The sequence below is a fragment of the Nuphar pumila genome, chromosome 6 (genome assembly GCF_984573655.1).
Source record: "Nuphar pumila chromosome 6, dmNupPumi1.hap1.1, whole genome shotgun sequence".
NCBI classification, from domain to species: Eukaryota; Viridiplantae; Streptophyta; class Magnoliopsida; order Nymphaeales; family Nymphaeaceae; genus Nuphar; species Nuphar pumila.
This window is the reverse complement of record NC_143254.1, coordinates 123,444,324-123,469,569: the sequence shown is the minus strand read 5'-3', so window position 1 is coordinate 123,469,569 and position 25,246 is coordinate 123,444,324. Positions and strand designations below refer to the sequence as shown.

At 38.1% G+C, this 25,246-nt stretch overlaps 1 protein-coding gene across 1 annotated transcript; it reads right to left on the bottom strand.

Moving 5' to 3' along the window:
• Positions 1-5,147: 5,147 nt before the first annotated feature.
• LOC149836014 (uncharacterized) lies at positions 5,148-14,884 on the bottom strand. The gene is made up of 9 exons (XM_090010752.1): positions 14,778-14,884; positions 14,509-14,697; positions 14,291-14,312; positions 13,061-13,117; positions 12,899-12,980; positions 6,010-6,099; positions 5,765-5,889; positions 5,664-5,682; positions 5,148-5,578 (listed from the first exon to the last, which is right to left on the bottom strand). The coding sequence occupies exons 2-9, from the start codon at positions 14,606-14,608 to the stop codon at positions 5,318-5,320; spliced, it is 756 nt and encodes a 251-aa protein (XP_089866878.1). The 5' UTR covers positions 14,609-14,697; positions 14,778-14,884; the 3' UTR covers positions 5,148-5,317.
• Positions 14,885-25,246: the final 10,362 nt, after the last annotated feature.

Genomic DNA, 25,246 nt, shown 5'->3' with positions numbered 1-25,246 from the left:
ACAAACCCAATTTGAAAATGTTAAAATACATGTATATTTAAACGAATAAGCTAAAAAATAGTTAAATAACTAAAAGAGCAATTAGTTCATTTATTCATCATTGGTTCACGAAAGTAATCGAAGATTAAAATGAACATATACTAAATCTTCTGCATGCTTGCTGGTAAGTTTGTTTCTCTTCATGTGGATTTGAGAATATATGCTTCAATTTCTTTCACAAAAGGATGAACTAACATGCTAAGATAACAATCTCAATGCAAGACGTTGGAGATGAGGTGTTTCTGATCCAAATGTTGACCACCATGTGATAAGATCTATATTCTCCTCCTCTCTCGCTAGTAATGCATGTTCATATAATCTTGAAGATAAAAATTTTCAAACTCTTGTGTGACTTGATTTAGAATATGTGATTCTGGATAAAGTCTTGTCATGCACATATTTCTATGCCTTGATAACTCTGGGTCTAAATTTGGAGTGACACGATCAATACCACCTTCCTGACACTTTTTTGCATAATATTTTGGATTGAGATAATGCATCATGCAATGCAAAAAAATGTTGCTCTTATCCTATCTTTTAACTAAAATTGAATGAATATGATTAAAAAATTCTGAATCATCCAATGCATAATTTTTTTCTCATGTTTGAAAACTACAACTTGTATTTTTTCAATCATATTATCCCACATTTTATAAATGAGGGACACAATGGTCATTAATCTTATTAATTTTAGTGAGACTTTAAAAGCGTCGCTAAAGGTATTTTTGCAAAAAAATAACATTGAGTACGTCCATCACGCGTGCATGCGTTGGATTAAACACGAAAGAGATTAAGCAGCTAATACACACACATTATATATATATATATGTATATATATATATATGAAAACCAAAAATATAGGCATTTCCAACACTTTTTTGCAAAATCATGGTATTTTCAAAATATTGGGATTTTATCATTCGACTGAACGCATTACAACTATATATATATATATATATGAGAAGGGGATGGTCCTACCCTTTTTTTTTGTTAGGTCTCGTTAGGACTCAATAAAAATTTGCACTTTCATGTATTTTTGCTCATTTGATACCATTAGATGTGTTTATCATCGCTTATTTACAAGAAACAAGCTTTGTTTCAAACTGATTTTATGTATAAATGTAAATATTTTATCATCAAATTTCAGTATAATATCAACCATTATTTTTTTTAATTCTTTAAAATACACATCTAAGCATAAAATTTCTTAAACAAATACATTGATCCTTATTGAGTGAATACATATAACGACACAAATCGAGCAAAAAATACATCAAAGTATGGTCTTTCAAAAAGTCCTAATGGGCCCACAAGGGCTCCGCTCTTCTGGTAGGGGCAACTTGTGACTGTCACCAAGTTGACAGGGCATCACAAGTTTGAAACCCACAGGTGGCATCCCTTGACGCAAGGTCAAAGCTGGGTATACTCTCCGATGGGTAGTGGGGACCTTAAGGGTTTGACCAACCGTAGGCCAGCCAAGGTGCAGTCACTGATGTTTTTTTTTTCTTGGATTGTCCAAAAAAAAAAAGTCCTAAAGGACTAAAAGAAAAAAGGGATAGAACCATTCTCTCTCTCTCTCTATCTCTCTCTATCTATCTATCTATCTATCTATCTATATATATATAGATAGAGAGAGAGAGAGAGAGAGAGAGAGAGAGAGAGAGAGAACTGAACATATTAGGCCTCATTTCTCGTTCTGCAGCATTGTTTTGAAGTGTTTTATGATAGATCTGAACCATTAGATGTGTTTAGCGTGCTAGATTTAGTGGGAATCGACAATTGGATTATGCTTTTTCGACACAAAAATATATTTTTATGAGCCAGAAAAAAAATGATATCTTCATAGCCCTTGATTTGGATCACCGTTAAAACCTGTACCGGTGATCCAAAAGCCGGTTTCCACTAAACAAAACCTATAGATCACATCTATGGTGTTAGATGTGAGAAAAAATACTAAAAACATGTGATTTTGAGGGGGTGGAACGGGACAGAACGAGAAAAGTGGCAAAATCTCAGGAAAAAACTTCTATTAGGTACGTAACATTTTGTAATTTGTAATCCTTTTTTTTATTTGGAAATTTTTAAATAATCTTTTTTCTAAATATTTTCCCAAAAAAACTCTAGAAAAATGAAAATTTCAATATTCTCTATATGAAAATTGCTGTTTGAAATTTTCGCTACCACACACACACACACACACACACACACACACACGAACCAGTAAAGCTTAAAATTAGAAATTGCATCTCCATTGTCCATTTGTCAGTTGAAAGTTGCTACTCTGCTAGGCTTGTAAATTGTGTCCCATTGAGAATTGGACTAGCATCTCTAGCACCAATCTACCTGGAATACCAACAGTGGAAGTGGAAATCGCTGATCCAAGAGACTCAATGGAAAAACTCCAAAAGATGTTTGAGAACCCCAAAATGTTTGGTATCACATGGAAACACACAAGCTTGCAGACTTGATTGTCACTAATCACTATTATCAATCTACTACCATGTGGATGTGCTTAGTACGGTGAATTTGATAGGAATCAACCATTGGATCATGTATTTTTGATGAAAAATGTGATTTTTGAATGATTGAATATTTATGAAAATTATGAGCCATTGATTTTAAAGCCTTAAAAAATCTCATTTATGCATCAAAATCTGATGATTCAAGAGTGTGTTCTTATAAAACCATGTAGATCACATCTGTATGGTTAGATTCAAAAGAAAAGAAAAGAAAAACCATGAAAATCATCGTTCACACATTTGTTCTCATAATCTAGTGGCTATATATATAGAGTAAAGTGTAGGTGCTTGTGTGATACATGCTTGATGGGTTTTTCTACTCTTTTGATGTATTTTTTGCAGTTCAGACCCCATAAATGTGTTGGGGGCATTGTCAATTTACGAGGAATCCACACCTAGATCATGTGTTTTCGATGAAGAAAATGATATTTGGAGCCTAAAAAATTTACAAAGATTTTAGAGTACAATCAGAATTTAAAAATAAAACGAAAAAACCCTACAAAACTCATCAAGCATGTATCACAAACACCTAATGTTCAAGCATCTATGCTCTCTCTCTCTCTCTCTCTCTCTCTATATATATATATATATATATATATATATATATATATATATATATATATATATATATATATATAAAAGAAGAAGTGTTACAATGCACAACTGTTTGTGCATTTTAATAACATGCACACTTGATTATTTCCTCGAAAAGGCTTGTTTGTTGGGCTTTTTGTCATTTGCTTAAAGAATTTAACTTTTTAACATAAATAGCTAATGATTGATCTACCCCTTCTATACCCTTTCCCTAACCTCTTCGATGGTTACCCACCCAAGGCATGTTATCCTTCAACGTCCAACCTCATTCAATATCTCCAATATTTTTACTCTATCTCTAAGAAAATAATATGGATTTTGATACTCCAAATCAAGGCTTTGCATTTGATTTTGGGGTTCATTTCTTGGTAATTTGTATTTCTTTTTTCTCACAATTTGGGTTCTTGTTTTGCTCGTCTTTTCTCTAGGTTTAATGGTGGAGTGTTGAGATGTTATGATTAGGGTTGACATGTTGCTGATACAAGAAAAGAGATGGAGCTTTAGTGACTGATTTTATCCCTCACTCACAGTTAAACATTTTGCATGGAGCATGATTGCCAGTATCACTCTTTTTTATAGGCATTGGGCATTTTAGGATTGCTGCTTCACTTTAAATTTCAGATGATGGTTAGTAGATGGCAAGGAACAACACTGGTGGATAGCTCTTCTTTTAGAATCTTTCAGCTGATAATGTAGTTTTTTTAGAAGGTTTTTTTTTTCTAGTTTTACTTTATATTATCATGATGATTTTTAGTATGTTGAGGAACTATGTAAACATTTTGCTATTGTCCTTGTAAACTGGTTGGGGTCTGCCTAACCCCAGCTTGCCAATAAAAAAATAAAAAAACATTTTGCTATTGTTATAATTTGTTTTTGGAGGCAACTGCCATTTGTGGTTGTTGTGAATTTTATAATGAATGCTTTATTTTTTCTTTTTCCTATAAAATAAAAAGAATAATATATAAGAACCCACTATTAGCACTAAATAAAATACCTTAATATTGGCATCTGCATTGAGATCTTGCAACCAACAGTCTTTCAAGTCAGAACTTTAGACCTAGGTCTATTTCCAGTTGTTTTCATGGAGAGAGAGAGAGAGAGAGAGAGAGAGAGAGAGAGAGAGAGTATTTGAGATGCTGAATGAAGCCACACTGGAAGGTACCACATTAGATAGTATTCTGGCTTTTCCAGACATGGGTGGGCAACCATCGAATGAAAGGGAAGAGAGGTTAGGGAACAGTAGGGTTTTAAAGAAAGGGCATATCGAATGAAAGGGGTGAAAAAGGTTAGAATGAAAGGGGGAGAAGAGGTTAAGGAGAAGGTAAAAGGAGTAAAACAGTCATTAGCTGTTTTTGTTAAAAAGTAAATTCTTTAAGCAAATGACAAAAAAACCCAACAAAAAAAATTACAAACAAGCCATTTTGAGGAACATATAGTGTCCAAGAATCAAATGCGAATGTCATTTTAACACTTCCATATATATATATATATATATATATATATATATATATATATATATATATATATATATATATATATATATATATATATAATGTCCTTTACTCTGAATTCTACACTAAGTTTGAAAGTGATAATCATGGAAATATTAAACTACAATTATTTTTATCTGCATACAGCATAAGCGCCAGGCACGCCACAGAAAGCGTTGTGGCTTATGTATCATGTTGACAAACTGTCACATCCCAAGGCTATCCAGCTCAAACTAACACCATGGATGTGGCTTGCAGAACCAACACTCGAGGACTTACGAACAACCCGGAATTTGATACAGTAGCTCATCACCAATCCATGAAATGCCAATTCTCGTTCTCTTGGGAGATTTCGACTCCGGGTAAAATTGTCACATGCAGATAAATGTATGAAGCCCCAAAACTCAAAAACAGCAGGCACGGGAAAAAAAAATCCTTTACAAAACTATGTGGAGATTATGTTCAGCCATATTATGATAGGTTTCTATCCACAAACTGAATAAGAAAAGAAAATGACTCAATGAAGTCGTTAATGAACGCACCACACCTAGTGCATAATACATCTTAAAACCCCAAGCACAATACTGAAAGCACAATAAATTGCATAAAACATTTCACCACACTAATTTTTCGGCCTTGATGTAACTAACGCTAGAGTGGAATATCCCAGTGCCATCACTTGGGATAGTAGCCCTGAGGAGGAGGATAGCCCTGAGAAGAAGCAGGAGGGTAGCCCTGAGGGGGAGGATAGGCCTGAGGTGGAGGATATCCATAAGGCTGACCATATGCAGGTTGTGCAGTATACGGAGGAGGATAACCAACCGGTGGAGGAACAGGCTGGTCTATGCGTGACATCTGCTGAACAGGAGGTACTGCCATTGGTCCTGGGGGCCCGAACTTGCCATCTCTTTTGTCCATTTCAATCTTGTGTTGGGTCTGCAATGTTCGAGGAATCCGTAAAACAGAATGAATTCGCCATTGTACAAAACACTACCTGGAAAGTGTATGGTTGTCCACAGACCTGCATGCATGCGCAAACCCTGCAAGAAACAATGATAGTAGGAACGCAATAGACCAAACAGGACAGTTGAAGACCTTGAATGAAGGATAATGAGGACTTACGTGCAGTATACATAGTCTGACACACAGTTAAGCACCTGTGAAGCAGATCGTATTTCATCGCTTCCAACAATTATTGCAATAAGTGAAAATATGCACGCAAGTTGTTGGAGACAGAACATAAACCCCTATATACATGAACAGTAAGCACAAGCTTGACAGAGGGAGAGAAGCAAGTCAAATATTAAAACACAAGGGAGAGAGAGAGAGAGAGAGAGAGAGAGAGAGTACAATTATGCAGTTGTCACACAGTTGTCACACGGTGTTGTCTGAATATTGAACTCATCTTGCAACAAAAAACGTGTTGATGCAACAGAATTTCCAAAGCAGAGGAAAACCTATAACAAATGAATCATATAATCATAATCAAGTCAATTGAAATATAAATGTTCATGACACTGTGATGCTGATGATATCTTTAAAAAAAAGAAAAAGGAAAGCTTATAATTTGTGGATGCTTCTTCGGAAACAAATACTTAAGTTTATAATATGCAATAAATTGAAGGGTTATTTACAAAAACATACCTAGTTTATTTTTATAATTCAAAATCATACTTAAAATAACTTATAATTCAAATGGATACTTAAGTTTATGTTTAGTTACTCAAATATATACCTAGTGTAACTACTCTCCTTTTAACCACAGTTAATAATCAATAAATTTAAAAAAATACCAGTTTTACCCTCATTAAATATTTTTACTTATTTTAATGTCATCTCTCTCTCTCTCTACAACCCACACCATCCTGTGCTCATCTCTCTGTCACCATCCTATGCCATCTCTCTTCTGCACACCATCCTATTGTCTCTCTCTGCATTTGTTTAAGACTTCTACCAATCTGTAGTCTTGGTTGATCAAAATCACCATTTTGGATGGGCTCTCATGAGTGGATTTTAACACAAACACCAGGTGGGTGTACCTGTGAAAAATTGGAGGTTTCCTCCTATTTTGCTTCTTTTTCACCCACTTTCAACCAGATCTGAAGCACCTCAGCACCACAAAACCATTGGAAGAACACCTAATTCGAGAAGTGTCATAGAGGTTCAAAGAGTCCCACTCACTCATAGGTATTGCCTTCCATATCTTCCATGAACTTCTGAGCTTGGTTGTGGAAGATGGAGACTCATGCACTTATGAATAGAGAAGACAGGGAAATGTGGTATTCTAGATAGTGTGAAAACGAAAAAAATGAAGGGAGATTGGATAAGGAAGAAAATCGGGAAGTGTAAAGCTGATTTTTTTTCAGTAAGGGTAAAATGAGAATGTGAACTGTCAGCCTGGGAAACTAATCACAGGCATGGTTTTGGTTAGCCATCAAATAAATGAAGTATGTAGTTAAATTACCAAATTTTTGTTAAAATATATGTATACCATATATATATATATATTATTTCCCTGTTATCTTTTGTAATTCCTACTAAGAGCAATTTAGTTTTTTTCTTATTATGTAAATAGACATGTCCACTAGGGGCATTTTTATTTTTTTCTTATTTTTCTTTCTTTTGTTCTTTTTCATTTGTGTAAGGGGCAAGAGGGTCCAACTCTTAAGAGTCATTGGGACCCTCCCCATCAGTTACAACCGTTGGGGAGCTCCCAATGGCTCTATGGGAGCCCTCTTGGTCCTATAAAGTGTATAAAAAAGGGATTTTGCCCCCGCTCCTCTCTAATGCTTTCAATATGCTATTCTTTATATTTCAAGTTCTCTCTCTCTCACATTGTGTGTATTTGGTGCCTAGACCTTTGTGGCTTATTGTATTTTGCCCATTAGTGGCCTCTTGTTTACTTGCGTGTGCATTCGTTGTAGTCACTTTGTGACATTGTTCTTTGCACTAGTGTTTTATTACATGATATCAGAGCCCCCAGGTGATTGAGCACTCTTGGGACTCTCTTTTGTTATGTTTTTTTGTGTGCTTGTATTTTGCACATTTGTTGTTATCCTCCTTCTCTTCCACAATGGCCGAAAAAGATGTAAATATTGATCTCTCATTTAAATTGAATGGGACTAAGTATAAAATGTGGGCGGCCGTTATTGGAAACAACCTCAAAGGTAAAAAACTTTGGGTATTTGTATGTGGTACGGTTCCAAAACTTCAATTAAAGCTCGCCAAGAAAGAAGAAAATGAAGAAAAAACCTTGAATGAAGAAGAAAAAGCCAAGACTATTAATTAATACCAATCCAAAGTTGAAGATTGGAAAAGTAACCATGCCAAAATATTGGCATGATTCATGAACAATGTGGAGCTCAAAATTTGTGCTAATCTAACCAAATTTACAAAGGCAAATGAAGTATGGTTCTTCATGAAATGTACGTACACTTAAAGAGATTTTGCTAGACACTTCTTTTTGCAAGAAAAAGTGAAAGCAACCAAGCAAAGAGATATGAATATTAGATATTACTATAACACTTTATATCCTCTATGGGATAGACTTGCTCTCCTTGAACCCTAATGAGAAGAAAGTGCTATTGCTACGAGAAAAGAACAAATGGAGAGAGATTCTTTCAATTCAATTATGAACTTAGGCCCAAATTTGAACAATTATGAGGATCCCTACTTTATAGGGTTTTAACTCTTCTTAGTGAAATTATTGATGATCTATGACAAGAAGAAACACGCTTGGCTCTAAAAAAGTATATTGATGAAGTACATGTGGTATCCAAACCGACAATAATATGAGGACATATAAGCCTCCTCACTTTTGGAAAAAATAATTATAACAATAATGGTGGTAGAAGAAAAATTGTGTGTCATCATTGTAATGAACCGGGGCATTTTAGACCCAATTGTCCTAAGAGAAAAGTGGCTTTTGTTGGAGAGAACTCAAGTAACTCAAATGGAGATAAAAAAAGGGATGGAGAGATCAAGGACTCCATTGCACAAATTACATAAGCATTTCAACAATTTGTGAGGAACAACTCTTCGACACCTACTTCTGGCGTCGTACTTTCATCAACTCCTGGTATGTCTTCTTGGATTATTGTTTCAAGTGCTTCATTTCATATGACTCCAAATGCAGCACTTTTATCCGAACCATCACTAATTCTTTCAAATCTTTTGTTTCTACGGCCGATAGTACACCTTTGGATATTAAGGGAATAAGAACTCTTGAAACCACTTTAAGCAATGACAAAAAAATCTTTGTTCCAAAAATAAGAATTATTCCAAAACTTAAATTAAACCTTTTTTCGGTTTCTCAAATATCCAATCTTAGTTGTAGTATCTCTTTTTCATCTTCAAATTGCTATGTGCAGGATCTCTGTTTTACGAAGCGGATTGGGCAAGGCCATAGAAGATGAGACTTATACTATATGAATTTTTTGTCATTACCATCTAAGTCTTTTTGGAATCATATTCAAACAAAAGATGTTGCCACTTGGCATAAAAGACTTGGTCATCCTAGTCTCTCTAAGATGTATCTCTTTCCTCTTTTTGAGAAATTTTGTAATGAAAAGGAATTTACATGCACTGATTGTATCATTGGAAAAATGCATTCTCTTACTTTTCAACATAGCAACTTCATTTCAAAAAGACCCTTTGAGTGCATTAGGATATATGGAGACCGGCACCCGTCATGTCTAAAGGATAATATTCATATTATGTTTTCTTTATTGATGATTTCACTAGATATACTTGGGTTTACTTTCTCAAAAACAAATCCGATGTTTTTTATACTTTCAAAGAATTTTATATCCTTATTCAAAATCAATTTCAACATAATATAGCTATCTTTATATCCAACTCCGAAAGGGAATACATGTCAAAAGAATTTCAAAATTATTTTAAACAAAATAACATTATTCATCAAAGATCTTGTCCCAAAACTCCACAACAAAATGACTTTGTCGAAAGAAAGCATCTTATTGAAACCACAAGAACTCTTCTCATCTCTAAAAATGTTTCAAAAAAAATTTGGGCCAAAGCAAGCTTTTTTCGCAATATATCTTATAAATAGGATGCCATCCTCATTTTTAAAAAATGTTTTTCCCTTTGAAAATTTGTTTAAAATATCTCCGGATTTCAAAAGATTAATAATCTTTGGTTGTAAATGTTTTGTTCTTTTTCAAAGACAAGACAAACTCTCACTAAAGGCTCTTGAATGTGCTTTTATTGGTTATGGTGGAAATAAAAAAGGATAAAGGTGTTATGATGTTAAAAATAACAAACTTTATGTTTCAAGAAATGTGACTTTTCTTAAAGATCAAAATGGATTTGAACATCAAAAACCCAAGAAAGATGTTGATTATTCTTTTTTATTTGACTTAGTTCCTAGAGATGACTCTAAAAAATCTAATGATATAATTTGAGATAGTAAGATTGTTTGTAATAATGAGAATGTTTGTGATAACCATTCTCATCAAAGAGATGATTCTCCTAGTGAAAATCCTGATGATATTCATGTATATACTCGGCGTGAGGGAAATGAGCATCAAAATGCTTTTGACATATATTCACAAAATCTTCCTTTAAATGACCAAGTTTGTGTGGGGGCAAGAGGGTCCAACTCATAGAGTCAGTCACAAATATGACCGTTGGAGAGCTCCCAACGACTTTATGGGAGCCCCCTTGATCCCACAAAGTGTATAAAAAGGGGCTTTTCCCCCACTCCTATCTAATGCTTTCTATATCATTTCAATATACTATTCTTTATATTTCAAGCTCTCTCTCTTTCACATTGTGTGTGCTTGGTGCCTAACCCTTTGTGGCTTATTGTATTTTACCTATTAGCGGCCTCTTGTTTATGTATTTGTGCATTCGTTGTAGTCACTTTGTGACATTGTTCTTTGCACTGGTGTTTCATTACAATTTTTGGGGTATGATTCTGAATTATCAAAGAAAACAGGGTATGTTTTTGTAAATAGCCCTAAATTGAGATTCATGAGTAATTGTCATCTTCAGTGGCAACAAACCATGAATATCAAGCTCTTAAAAAGCAACATATCATACTCAGGAAGCAGTACAAAAAACAACCATTCAATGACCACCTTATTATGTAAAGTAGATGATCAAAGTAAGAAGTAAAAATACAAGAACCGATTGAATAAAAAACCATGATCAAACTGTGGTTAATGGTAACGAAATTTAGATTCTGCTTGGAAAAGATAAACAGGATTGTTTTATCATCACCAACAAATCATTTGATCCAAGTCTCAGAGCAGCCACAGACATGCTTTTGAAAAACTAACCATTCATAGTAATGGGAATCCAACAACAATTAAGGGACCACTTCTTGACCGAATCCATTAACTCAAAAGCCAAATCCTCTTGGAATCAACTATGAAAGATGTCAGAGATGTGTATGAATCTTGTATAGACACTCTAGCGTGGGTTGAATAGCTCATGCTGAGGCGTCTTAAGCTCTTAAAAGAAGTGAAATTTGTAATTTCTTAACCAAGGGAAAGCTGCAAGAACTGGCACTTTTCTTCCCCTAGGCATCCCACTCACCCCCTCCTTTTCTCCTTTTTCAATTTCAGAAAAGGATGTACTTGAGCCACATTCTAAATTATTAACACTGCAAAAAGTAAAAAAATGCGGCTTGTGTTAATGCTCAAGGATGGTGCCGTTTGCATTCTTAAGATTTTAGGTCGTGGCAACCAAACTAGAGTCACATGGATCTGGGTTGGGTGCCAAGTAAGCACTTCCAAAGGATGCAAGTATGATCAATCTCATACAACACCATAGTTGCATTTTCGGATTTCCTTGCCATGTGGCAGTATTTTCACAAAAGAAAAAACCTATACTTCAGCACATTTATACTAGCACGACAACAATGAAAAGGATGGATCCAAAAAAAAATTGATTACAAAAAAAGACCTTGATTGATGGACCGGCCTAGAGAGTTTTCTGTTTGTGAGGGAAAAAAATAGAAACCCTGCCCTTCGTGACAAATCAGTTACAATAACATCCTTGATGGCTAAATCACAAATTACAAATCATTGCTATGAAAGATTAGCGACATGATAGTACAGAGAATATGTTCGTCTACAATTCCTGACTGCTTTTAGCTACAAGCCATTTTCTTTTTTCTCTTGAGAATGGACAGCAACATCATTCTTGTACAACCTGTGTATAATTTATATACTGAGCACCTACAAAGCATAGGTAACACGAGAGCTTAGATGGATTAGTACCACCCTTCACATTCCTTTCTTGACACTTCACGTACTTGACTTACTGGTATGACAAATACACATAGCAAGGCTAGACATGATTCTAGGGTCACAACTTACCTAAAAACAGGTAGATTGAAAGGTAATCTGACTTTCAACTGTGTCATTCGTAACAACACAATTGTCTGAAAGAAGCATTTTCATAATGGTCAAGCAATGAGTCTCTGTACATCATCATCCAACAGTTTTTTGGTCGAGTGTTCCTCCTTCAGGATCATAGTGATCTAATCTTCGTGGTTCAAGAACATCCAAGTTCATACACATTGGCCTTCCAAATCTAATATGAAAAATCATGAACAGATGACAATGATCAAACAAAATTTCAAAACAAACAAAAATGGCAGAGAAGTCAAGAAGTTTCTCAACAAGGAAGTCTGTCACAACAAAACTCCACATGCGATGAAATTCTATAAGATACAAAAAAGATCTCCAAAAGTTTTGCCTAATGTTAGACGTGCCCTAACTAAGGAATGAGAATATTCTAATATGTCATTCCCTGTGAGCTTATTAGAGATTTCAAACTTGAGTGTGTATCTATGATATTCCTTCCTGTTCTTGATCATTTACATGTCATATGAGCTTCTCTAGCTTTCACCTAGAATAAAACTACAGGATGGAAGATAATTCACTAGAGGAGCCACAAGCAACAATGTGGGACATTTTTGGGGTAAATCTTAGAGTCATTAAAACTTAGCATAATCACTTTATGTGCATAAACAAGGAGGTGAACGTATATCCAGAAAGAGATTAGCCAATTCACAATGGAAAAGTATACTGAACCAATAACACAAGCTCATGGCATACAGTTAAGATTACAGCATGACCAATGGAGAAGATGAACAGTTGAGTGACAAAAACTGATCACATATTAATTGTGGAGAAATCTCCAAAAAACTTCAGAGATTAAGATGTATTCCATTAGGAGACGTTTTAATTTTAACCTCCTTTATCAACAAAAGAACATTGATACCTCTGTGCATAGACAAAACTCTGGGCATTTACTTTCACCACATCTTCCACTACATGGCATGTAACCTGCACAACATTCATATCTGTGGAAAATGTCAATAATGAAGTATAAATTAATCCAAACAGGGTACCAAATTTACGAAAAAGGGGCGAAAGTAGATACCTGCTCATATCATTATATAGAGCCCGTTTTCGAAGCAAGTATGATACACATGGCCCACTAATCAAACCATGCAGTATATTAGATTCCCAAGGGTGAAAAGAAGAAAAACATTGTCAGTTTCTTAAAATTGTCCACTGGATGTCAATCCATGGCAGCAATAAAATGATAAAAACATTTGTAATGCCAGAACATTTAACATATGCACACACACACAAAATAAATAAATAAATAACTATACCCATACAAATGCTCACATACACAACATTTAATTTTTATGTAGCCAAGCTGGGGCCTGAGGAATCCCGTTGATAAGATCCATTGGTTAAGAACTCGAGACAATCTGACTCTAACTGGTCCATCACCATTTTCTTCCTAATGCCATGTTGGTGCTTCAGTTCAATAGGTTTAATCCAACAATGTGGCAGGTTAAACTACTATTTTTCAACTGGGCACATGACGATCTTACATTTAACTTTCCTCAAACTTCAGCGGCATACATGAACGGCCGCTGGTATATACAGGTCTAATTTCAAGCCGTAAAATCTTCTTTCAGGGTTTCCCGGCATTGGAAATTTGGTAATGCAATTCTGATGGTTTGGGGGGATCTTCAGTCTTCCCTCCTAAGGTATAGGTTTCAAAACAAATAGCTGCATTATCTTTGACTGGTCATGGTTGGATGGTACTTGAAGACTAATAATCAGATGCCATATTACCTCCACTATATTACCTGTATATCTACTGAAACAAATTGTGTTTGATTTTCCACATAGAAATATAAATATGGCACATAACAATCGCTCAGACATCCTTTTTTCCCCTTCATCTGATGTACCAAAATCATTGTAAGCACAATCTTGTACAGCACTCATTGTAGAGTATGAAGTGGTGGTAGTAGCAGACAATAGGTTTCATCAAAAGCAGATAAAATGAAGCAACAAAATATTTCGGCAATGCCACCACCAATGCTTCTTCCAGTTCCTTCTAATCCATTGCTTCCTTGAGAAAAAAAATTTACTGACTATATCAATTTTACCAATTAATAATCAACTATTCACACAAATTCCCTGAATTTTCCGAAGAAAACCACATCAACTTCCCAAAATGCTCGATTTCAAGTATATACACAGAAGCAACAATGGAATTCAAATAAAAACATTGGAAAAAAAATTCCATAATGGAGGAGGAGGATGGGGAGATCTGATCTCAAAATCAAGGGACTGAAGCACTAACCACCAAAGTGCGAAGCAGCAATCTGCAAAAAAATAAAGATACCCACAAATCAAACAAAGGTCTCAGACAGAGACAATGAAAAAATGATAGATGAATTCTTGAATCCAAAAACCGAAAAAAAAAAGGAAAAGGAAAAGGATTCGTTTGGTTAGTGGGAAAAGGAAGAGGTGAATGATATAATAATGATAATGGTGGTGACTGGTGACATAGGAACATACAAGGGAGATCTGCCTGGATGGTGCTAATGAGATCGGTGTGCCAGAGATTGGAGTAGTTCTTCCGGAGCTCCACCTTGTCCATGTACTCCTGCGACGCCATATCCGACCCTTCGTCTTCACCCACACTTTCTCAGCTGCTCCTGCTTGGGCTGAAGAGACGACCCCAACAAACCGAAAAGGGAGGAATTCCTGAAGCAGAGGAGAATCGATGAGAGATAGAGAGAGACGTCGGAATTTCGAATCTCGGAGGAAGAGGTTGCTTGCTTTACCCAACAAACCGAAAAGGGATGAATTCCTGAAGCAGAGGAGAATCGATGAGAGTTAGAGAGAGACGTCGGAATTTCGAATCGCGGAGGGAGAGGTTGCTTGCCTTCCCCAAAGCCAACTCTGTTAGGAGGGGACCTACCTTCCATGCCGTTTCAATAATCAGTGGGAAGGCTGAACACTTTTTGGGTGATTTTACTAAAAAAAAATATCCATTTTTCCTATAATTCAAATTCATGATTCACAAAAAGTTATAATTCATTTCAACATTCAAAAACCGTTGAGGCTCTCGATTTGAGGGCTGTTGTTGGATGCGGTGACGACCAATATTGTCAGTATCGGAATCGGACATGTGTATCGTATGGCCATGGTTTCAGATGAATGTCGGTCAAAAACTAATTTAAAAAAAATATTGTGTCGATCAGAACGTAACACGTGTTAAAGCCATTAAAATAATATAAAAAATTATTTTTAAGCTAATTTTTACATTTATTAAAAAATAACCGATTCAGCTCAATATTGTATCATTTTTTTGACATTACAATACGTATCGACCTATTCGCACCGATACTGACAAAACCGGTGATGAAAACAGTGGATTTGACACCACCACCCTGGTCTCTCCTCCAAATGTCACTTCCATATCCGTCAGTTCTCTTAAAATGGGGATTCCAATGGATTGAGTTTTTGAGAGAGAGAGAGATTAAACCTTCCTCTATTCTCAACAACCAAGGCCCAAGCCTCAAGCCCTGGTAGGGCTCCTATGCCTGAGTAACGATGCCTTGATTTCAAAGCTGTGCTTGGATATTTGCTGCGAAGAGGGGAGACCTTGCACCATACTTTCGATCAAAGTATGTATGCCTTACAAGGTCCTCTACCGGAGGATTGGACCCCTGGATGCCGAACTTAATTAGGAAGAAGGATCTCTTTTGGAATTCATGTGGAAGACCCGAAATGATTTTCTTTTTTGGTTCATATCGCCGACCCCATTGTTTTTGGGATGAAGGCATAGTTGTAGTTGTAGTTATTGTTGTTGTTGTGATCTCTTTTGGAATATGGAGAGAATGGTGTAGTGTTTGGCCAAAGTTCATTATGGGTTTGGCTCCATTGGACGTTTGCACATCTCGAGTATGGTGATGTGGGTCTGGTACTTAACGATGGGGTATTGACTCATGAGGGCCTATCGCGAAGGGGGTCAACATGCCAAGCGTGTGGTGCCTATGGATTTTCATAGTCATTTTTTTTATATTTTCATATGCTGCATGTTCTATAAGAAGGATTTTATCATCCAAGTTGGGTGTAGGAAAATAATTGATTAGGTAGACAATTATAGGAAAGGAATATGACCAATAACGAGTAAGCACCTCAGCATGTGGTATAAGGGACAAGACAATTTCAATCATGTGATTATGCTTTCTTTCAGCGCTGTCATTTTTGCTTATCCATGTGTGGCCATGACACACGATGTCTAATTCTATATTGGTTTAAGTACGAAACTAATTAAGGCTGTAAATTCACCACCACCATCTGACTAAACATATTTATTTTTCTTGCCATTTGTGGTTTCCGCCAAGAATTTAAACTTCTGAAAGGCACTAACAATTGCAAACTTGCGACACAAGAGATAAATTCATGTGTATTTAAAGAAACCATAAAAAAAAAATCACATAATATTTCACTCAATTATTCTCTGCAACAGGGCCTGACCCCAAGAGATTAAGTGGCTGCAAAACAGGGTTAAATGATTTTTCAAAAGGCAATTTATGAGACTTGACAAGCATGATAAATATGCATCAAACTTTTATTTATTAAAAGAAAGTTCAAAATGATTAATAACAATTTTCACTATTCTAAAGGATGGATGACCAAGTTTACGGTGCCATTGATCTAAAGAGGCACGCTCACCAACCTTGTCCACCTTATTGCAACTGTTAAAATTAATGGAATAAAGTTCTCCTTGACTCATGCCCTGACAAAGCTCACGACCAATTTTATCATCTTTGATGCAATAGTAACTATGATGAAATTCGAACACTACTCTTTTAATGTCCTATGATAATCTTTGAACAAAAAGCAACATCTTAATAATTTCAGGAACATGCAAAATATCTTTCAACATAAATTTAGCATAATCATGAGAAAATAAACTATTTCCAGTATGGAGAATAGTCAAACCTTTACCATTTCACTAAATCACTGCCATAATAGTCATTATGAATATTCAGGGTGTTCAGATCTGGAGATACCATGCATCACTATTATTTTTTAAATCGAAGTTGGTAGAGTAAACATGTGGTGAATCATCTTCAACATTATTTTGAGCATAAAGGCTGCAAGAGTTAGAAGTATGACCATCCTTGTAGCAAAGCTGACAGATTTGCAAGCTGAACAATTGATCACGACTCGATACCCACAGCCATCTCCAGTGTCTTGATTCTGCTGAAAACGTCTTGCACCATACCAAACTCTGGAACGATTGTTGAAAAAACCGCCTCTTCTTCCATAATTATTATTGTTGTAAAAATTATTATTTTGCTAGATAAAATTTACCTCAACAGGGTTTGATCTATATATCTTCTCCTTCTAGGAGTTGAGCTTCTTGAGTAAGCAACAAATGATGCAATTCACTCAGGGAAATCAGTTTGACCTGAGTCGTAACATACTTACAAAAGGAGTCATACTTACGAAGCAGACTTCTCAAGATGTACATCACCCTATCATCTTCACTAACTGGCTTGGCAGCCATCGCTAGCTGTGATGGTCAACTGCCTTGGTCTTTTGAATAAATTCTTCTACTGTTTTATCTCTCTTTTTCATAGTTTGTAGTTGTCCCTTTAACTGCATGATCTTGGATCTAGAGTGAGCCGCATACCATTCTCTCAAAGCCTTTCACACACTATATGATGTTCTCAACCCGATAACCTGTGTATGAATAGGTTTAGTAAGGGATGAGATGATCCAACTAAGGAGGGTTTGATGTTGTTTATTTCAAGAAGTATACTCAGAGTTTATTTTTGAAACACCATTTTGAGTACATGATTTGGACAAGAATTTGATCCATCAACAAACCCTTTCAAATCATGTAAAATAAGCAAGGGAGTAAGCTGGGATTCTCATAGCATATAATTTTCTACAATCAATTTGGAAGAAAGCAAATATTGCATGGAGCTCAGCAGGACAGGATTGGAGGAAACAAAGGAACTTATCTCTGAAGAACTGGAATCCATTGAGGCTATATGAACGATCATAATAACGAGAAGGCCAATCAAAACGCGTGCCCAGGTTGTGACTCATGATACCACGAAAAGAATTTGGAGGAGATGTGCAAACAACAAAAAATGTCTACACTATGAGGATATGCAGAATCAACACATGCAATGCACAAACAAATTTTAATGTGGTTCGGTCGGCGTGACCTGCATCCACGCCTCTCTCACTCAATTAACATGGATAGGGTTCCACTGTATATAAATTATTTATATGGGGCAATTAGTATGTTTCCTAATTGGGAATTGAAAAGCATTGGAAACAGGTTTACAAGAGTCCTGTTCACAATCTATTTTGACTAGACTGGGGAGTCTTGAACATCTTGGCTTCTGGAGAAAACTTCTTGGACTCTGAAGGCTTGGAATATGAGGACTCTATGGGCTTCCTTTCTTGACAGAGTCTCACGCTAGACGTGTGGCTCTGCTTGGGTGATGGACCATGCTGGGTCATTGGATCTTGCTGGATCTGGACCTGAAAATCTGGATCCAGAACACATGTCCTGACACACACAACCTGGTGGGTGGTTTGGCGAGAGAAGAATGCAAGGATGTTGGAGGGACGGGCGAGGCGCTCTTTGCTTCAGATTTTAAGCAATATTTATCACATGTTAACCATCAAATGGCCATCAACCAACTTGGGTTGGTCTGGACCCATTTTCACTGCTTGCCCTAATATGCTTGTAATGCTGGGGGCTGACATTTCATAGCCCTAGCCTCGAGTTTCCTTTGTCAAAAAAAAAAAATCAATGCTCAAACACATCTCACGTTCCCAAAGAATGTACCCCTCTTTCCTTACCAAAACCATAGGACAAAAAACAAAAGCCTCAATATCTAAGGATACAGTAAAATACTTGGACGAATACAAAAAGTATAGGCCCACAAAAAAACTATCACCATATATCACTGTATATAGTGAAACACCCTTCTTGCGGTGGAAGAAACTAGGGATGGCAGTGGACCAGGGCGGGGGTGGGGGACAGGGTCTCCACCCCCGCCCCGTTTCAAAATCTGAACCTTCATCCTAGCCTCCATCCCTGCACGAGGATGGATTTCAACCTCCACCCCCGCTTCATGTCCTCCATCCCCGGTTCAAACAGGGGCGAGGCGGGGCAGGGCCCGTTTCCTCTTAGTCTATAGTCATGCCTTAAAGGATCGGGGACGGGACGGGACGGGGCGGGGCGTGGCGTGGCTAGGCGGGGATTGAGACGGAGACGGAGACGGAGACGGGGAAGGGAAAAGCTTAAGTCCATCCCCGCACGGGGATAGATTTTAACCTCCATCCCCGTTTCATGGCCTTCATCTCCGGTCCAAACGGGGTGAGGCTTGTCCCCCGGTCCACTGCCATCCCTAGAAGAAACGACTCTCTCTCTCTCACTCTCTCTCTCCTGGCGGAGACATGGATGGTGCAGACCATTTGAGAGTGGGAATGAATGAGTGTCTTTTTCATCAAGAAGGGTTAGAGGGTTCTTGATGCCAGCATACTCTTACTGCTACTGCTATTGTAACAAGAGGTATGGATGAGGTGTCTAATCAGGTTGGGCCACCCTTTGTCCTCTTTTGCAGAGGCATAGAAAAGGGTCCTTGATAGATAGAGTCAGTGAGCTCTCTCTCTCTCTCGCGCGCGCGCGCGCTTAAAGATGTAGCTAAAACTGAGAGAGAATCGGGTGCAATATGATTGCACAAAAATTGTGCATTAAGCACCCATCGACATCCATTTGGTCTGGGGCCACACCTAACAGGCCTGTACCCAGGATGGAGGGTGATCAGGTGCTTAATGCACAAATATTTGTGCAATAATATTGCACCTGATCTTTTCACGCTAAAATTACACACATATAGGGTTGTTCTCATTTAAAACAAGTGATAAATATCTTTTCATGTTCATTGTAGATTTTATATTTATTATTAAAAAGATTAAATTACTGATAATTTAGTGATATATAGCCAATATATTGGCTTGTGAAGTTGTAATAATGAAATCAAAACCACAAAGCTTAATTAAAAAATCCCACTCCCACGTCCAGAAGGAAAGCACGCCAACTTTGTCTCTCTATTTATTTATTTAATTTCAAAGGGAACTGCTCTCATCATATAGTGCCTATAGTCCCCGTTTCATATCAGATTTGTAAAATACAAGTCCTGTATTGCAAGCTGGCCCCACCATAAATCCCTTTTAAGACACACCCCTCGAGGTACAACATCTACGCTTGATGTGTCCCTTCACTTTTAGAGGGGCGTTCGAGTGTTACAGAAAATTTGGATTTTCCCTGGAAACTTATTGACAGGCATGCGTTTCCGCAAAGCTCATAATGCCAAAACAGACATGGCATCGTGAAAATGCCTCTAACGGGTGTGCCATTTTTACATGATGGACCCTCCTTTTCCACAAAACCGGTTCCCGTGGGAGAGTTCCGATTCAGTTTTTTGCAGCAGAGGAATCCACGGAAAAGGTGCCCGCGGCACCCTATTCATTCAGTGACAAGCAAACGTCCCTTTAGGCTCCTTGGGAAGAAATCACGTGCCTTTGGCATCCGGTGGAGAGTGGTTGAGAAGGAACAATCAAAAGCACCTTATCATTCCTTTGGATCATGCCCCTTTACGCTGATCGTACTTTTTGCTTTAAGGTGCAGAGCAAATGATTCTGTTTTCTTCTGATTCTAGGCATCAAATGCTTTCAAAATTATACGTTTCTGAAGATTGGTTAACTTAACAATAGGTTAACTTAAGAGAGATGGACTTAAGCCATGGTTAACTTAACAGAGATGTACGTAAGCTGCATAGGGATGTCAACGGGACGGGTGTAACCTGAAGCCCGGCCCTAATCCGATTAGTTGGGTTCGGTAGCCAAAATTATTTGGATTTGGGTTCGGTATTATGTTTTGTAATCAAACTGGAAACCAAATCCTAGTAAAAACCTACCGGAATAGTATTGAGTTTTATGCTAGTCGAATCCGGATTTGGTTTTTATCTAATTCCATCCGACTCCAAACCCGAATGTGAACATGATTACGCCATGCCTGATTAAGTCGGACTCAGTAATCCCTAGATCTGACCCATTTACATCCTTAAAGCTGCAGTTTGTCCCCAAAAGGAGCAAACTTGAAAAGTGTATTTGCAGTATTCCATAGCATTGGTGAATACCTAATAACTTGGCTGGATGTTTGTAAATTTCTCCAATTATGAAGGGAATCAAATATGTGCATAAATTCCATGGAACCATGGACCCCATGAGTCCAATTGAAGCAAGTGGGATTCCAAATGTGGGGCTGCACCTATTAAAAGTGTCGGACCATAAACCCCAGGGCAAGTTGGAATCAATAACAATGTGATGCAGGAGTGGAGCCGAACGGATTGGGTCCATAATAGATCCACATCTACTTAGGATGCTTATCTTATTTAGAATTTATCAGAATTAGAAAATACTCATCAATAAGAAGGTGAGAAATCTTGGTGTTTAGGGAGTTCATATTGATATGGAAAAATTTCTTGTTATTTAAATCTCTTTCCTTTTATTTTTTTTCCTAGATAATGGTAGATATTTCTAGAATTTCTTAGATAATCCTTAGTTGTGGTTAGATTTTCTTGCAAATCCGGTTTCAGATTTGCATCAGAAAGCCAATCCAAGTGCTGTGTCCAGCCAGATGTTTGCCTTTCAGTTGATAATGATGAATTTGATGATCAGTCATTTTATGATGCAAAATGACATTTTTCAAAAAAAGACAGTACAAAAAGGGAAACATTTGATGATTTTCACAATATTTTTACAGCTAAGGCCAGGGCTGAGCAGCTCATGGCTTGGCCTATGTTCTACTCATAAAGGGTTCGTTTAAGCTTGTGAAACAAGCTCAGCAAGCCTAACACGAGCAACGGGTATTACTTTTTAGATGAAAGCCAATACGTTTTAGGAGGCAGTCTGTCTGAACCCGATCATGCATAATTAGCCATGCAAGGAATCGTGAACGAAGTGTAGGGCCTCGAGCCCAGATAAGGCTTACAGGGATCTAATCGACACCAAGAGGAAGGAGGAAAAGGTAACAAAATTTGGTGCAGAAAGCTCTGCTGGGCGCAATAGCCCGACGAAGAAACTGGGTTAGAGGATCAGGGTCACCCTCCTTGAAAATGAAGATCGACCATGCTTTGATCCAAGACCGACGCAGCGGAGAAGCGTAGCGTCTACTGTGGGAGTGACGATCCAAGTAGAGCTACTCAAAGGAGTCGTACTTAGCGAGGAGGAAGTTAGAGCATGGAGAGCCAGATTGGTGCGCCAGCCAGCTTTACTTCATGACAAGGATGATACTTCTTATCCGAGAGTCAAATATCCCTAAGCCCGCCCGCCCGACCCCTAGGAAGCGGCAAATAGTTCCAACCCACCAAATGATGCTTATTCTGAAGATTGCGCCCTGACCAAAGGAAATTCACCAGTAAACGAGAGCGCTTTTTGTGCACTCCAATGGGCATCACAAACATGGACATAAGGAATTTCGGGATAGACGTTAGAACATGCCTGATGAGAGTTAAGCGCCCAGCGATGAAAATGTAGGAAGCCTGCCAGTAGGAGATTTTAGATTGGACTTTTTGGAGAGTGGCGTTTCAAGCGGCAGAGGAGATACATGATAGTTGAAGAGGGAGACCCAGGTAGGAAATAGGAAGCTTCAAGGAGGCACAACCGAAAATTTGCTGCCCAATAGCAAGCGGCAAAGGAGATACGTGATAGTTGAAGAGGGAGACCCAGGTAGGAAATAGGAAGCTTCAAGGCGGCACAACCGAAAATTTGTTGCCCAATAGCAAGCAAAAAATGAGGTACATTAAACATTGACAGACAACATTTACCGTTGTTCAGGGATAACCCGAACAACGAAAGGAAAAATTGGAGGATTAGCTTGAATCTCAACATTTGTTGAATGGTAGCACGTCTGAAAAGGATCATGTCGTAGGCATAAATAAGAATATGGTAAGAGAAATCATCGATTTCGAGGAAGTTAATAAGCCGATGCTCCACAACCCTCATCAGCAAGACCACAAGACCTTCAGCGATGGCGTTAAAAAGCAGAGGAGAAAGAGGGCAACCTTGCCAAATACCGCGCCCAAGCTTGAATTGTTGGCCTCTGACCCCATTGATCTTAATTTGAGAGTGAGCATTAGTAACCAGTTCACGCACCCAACTAGAGAAGCGACAACCAAAACCAATGTTGTCAAACATGTAGAAAAGAAAAGGCTAATGAATCGAGTCAAAAGCTTTATGGAAGTCTAGCTTAAGAGAGAAAAATGGCTGGTCGACGTTGATATTTAGAGAATGCAGAACTTTGGAGGCTAAAATGAAAGAATGATTAATCTGCCTTTGAGGGATAAAAGCAAACTGTGAGTCCGAGAAAATTTGAGGGGCGACGGTACAGAGTCGATTAGCCAAAACCTTAGCGATAATATGGTAGATCCCCCCCAACACCGAGATAAGGCAGAATCTCGAGATGTCCAAAGATGTCACATCCTTAGGGATGAGATAGACAATTTCCAGATGAGCGTGGACCGACAACCGACAATTGTGATTAAATTCAGCGAAGACTTGAAGAATGTCATTCTTAACGCATGATGAAAATATACGAAAGCAGTCGACAAAAAAACCATCAAAGTCAGGAGCTTTTCACCTAGACAGATCCTGAATGGCATAAAAGATTTCAACATCTGCGAACGTGGCCTGCATGGAGTTGGAAAGAGCGATACTCATTGAGTGAACCAAGGACCGATCGATAGAGCCACCGATGGACGAGTTGGAAGTGTAAAGGTCCTTGAAATAGCGAGTAATAGCAGGAATGACATGGTCATCCGAGTAGGTGACCTCGTCAATGGAGATGGATGGGATGACATGCATCCTATGATGATGCGAGGTGAAAGAATGAAAAAATGGGTATTCTCGTCACCCGCTTTGAGCTAAAGCACCCTCGACCTTTGCTTCCAACGAATCTCATCTTTAAGCCGACAAGAATGCAAGAGAAGAGACAACTTAATTGATCTAGCTTTTAAGCCCTCAAGACAAGAGATAGAGAGATCCTTGAAAAATGACAGCGAGTGATGGATTATAGACAACTCGGATTCTCAGTCACCCAGTTGCCAAAATTTGCTGATCTTGCTGAAAGAAAGCCAAGAGAGAATATCGCGGGAGAGGCAAAAAAGCTTGACCAGACAACGAGAAACAGCTCTAACCACAGAGAACGGCCGACTCCAAGACCGGAGGACGACCAACTCAAAATCTGACTCTTTGAGCCACCATTGCTCAAAATAGAAGGTTCGAAAAATAGAGAAACCAGTCCCCCAGCAAATAACAACTTGGCTATGATCAGAGACGGAAGGAGAAAGCAAACAACAGTTGATGCTCGAAAAAATACCCAGAAGATCAAGAGAAACGAGCACGTTGTCAAGCAGCCGGTAGCACGAACGAGATCTGCGGTTAGACCAAGAAAAAGCCTCACCGACAGGGGGAACATGATAAAGCTGGTGCAATTGGATGAACTCTTGAAAGTGGTGCATAGAGGCAAAATTGGAGACCGATAGGCTGGAATCATTAGAGGACAGTAAGCAGTTAAAGTCCCTCATGATAAGGTGCGGCTCCCCAAATGAGTGAATAACCCTTGTCAGATCAGACCAAAGAGCAGCACAGAGATGGTGCCGCTTGGGGTTATAAACGATAGTTACCACGACTGCGGCCGATGTAGGCCTAGCAGGCAATGAAATAGCGATCGAGAGGAAAAAAATGCCGACGTCTAGTTGAGAAATGTCGATGGAGGGCTTACCAAGAATAAGGATACCCCCCGCGTAGAGAATGATGGGCTTGAATAAGAAATCAGTACCTCTCCAAATTTCGGACACGACAGATCGCGACACCTCAACCATCTTAGTTTCGCAAAGAGCGACAAGGTCTAACTTTTCTTGACGGATCTAGCTTGCAAGAAAAAGGTGCTTAGAGGGACAATTAAGGCCCCTGATATTCCAGCACAGCGCCTTCATAGCTTAAATCCATGAAAACACCACGGGGTGCACGATCGCACTGAACGCCTAGGAGAGAGCCCAGACGTGGAGACCGAGTATTGAGGTAGTCGATGATGACCCCGACGGTTGGAACGCAAGGCACATGGGATGAAACGTACCCCATAGATGGAGGAGACGATTGATCAAACAACCTATGTTGCCCGAAAGCCATAAACGAAGGCACAAAG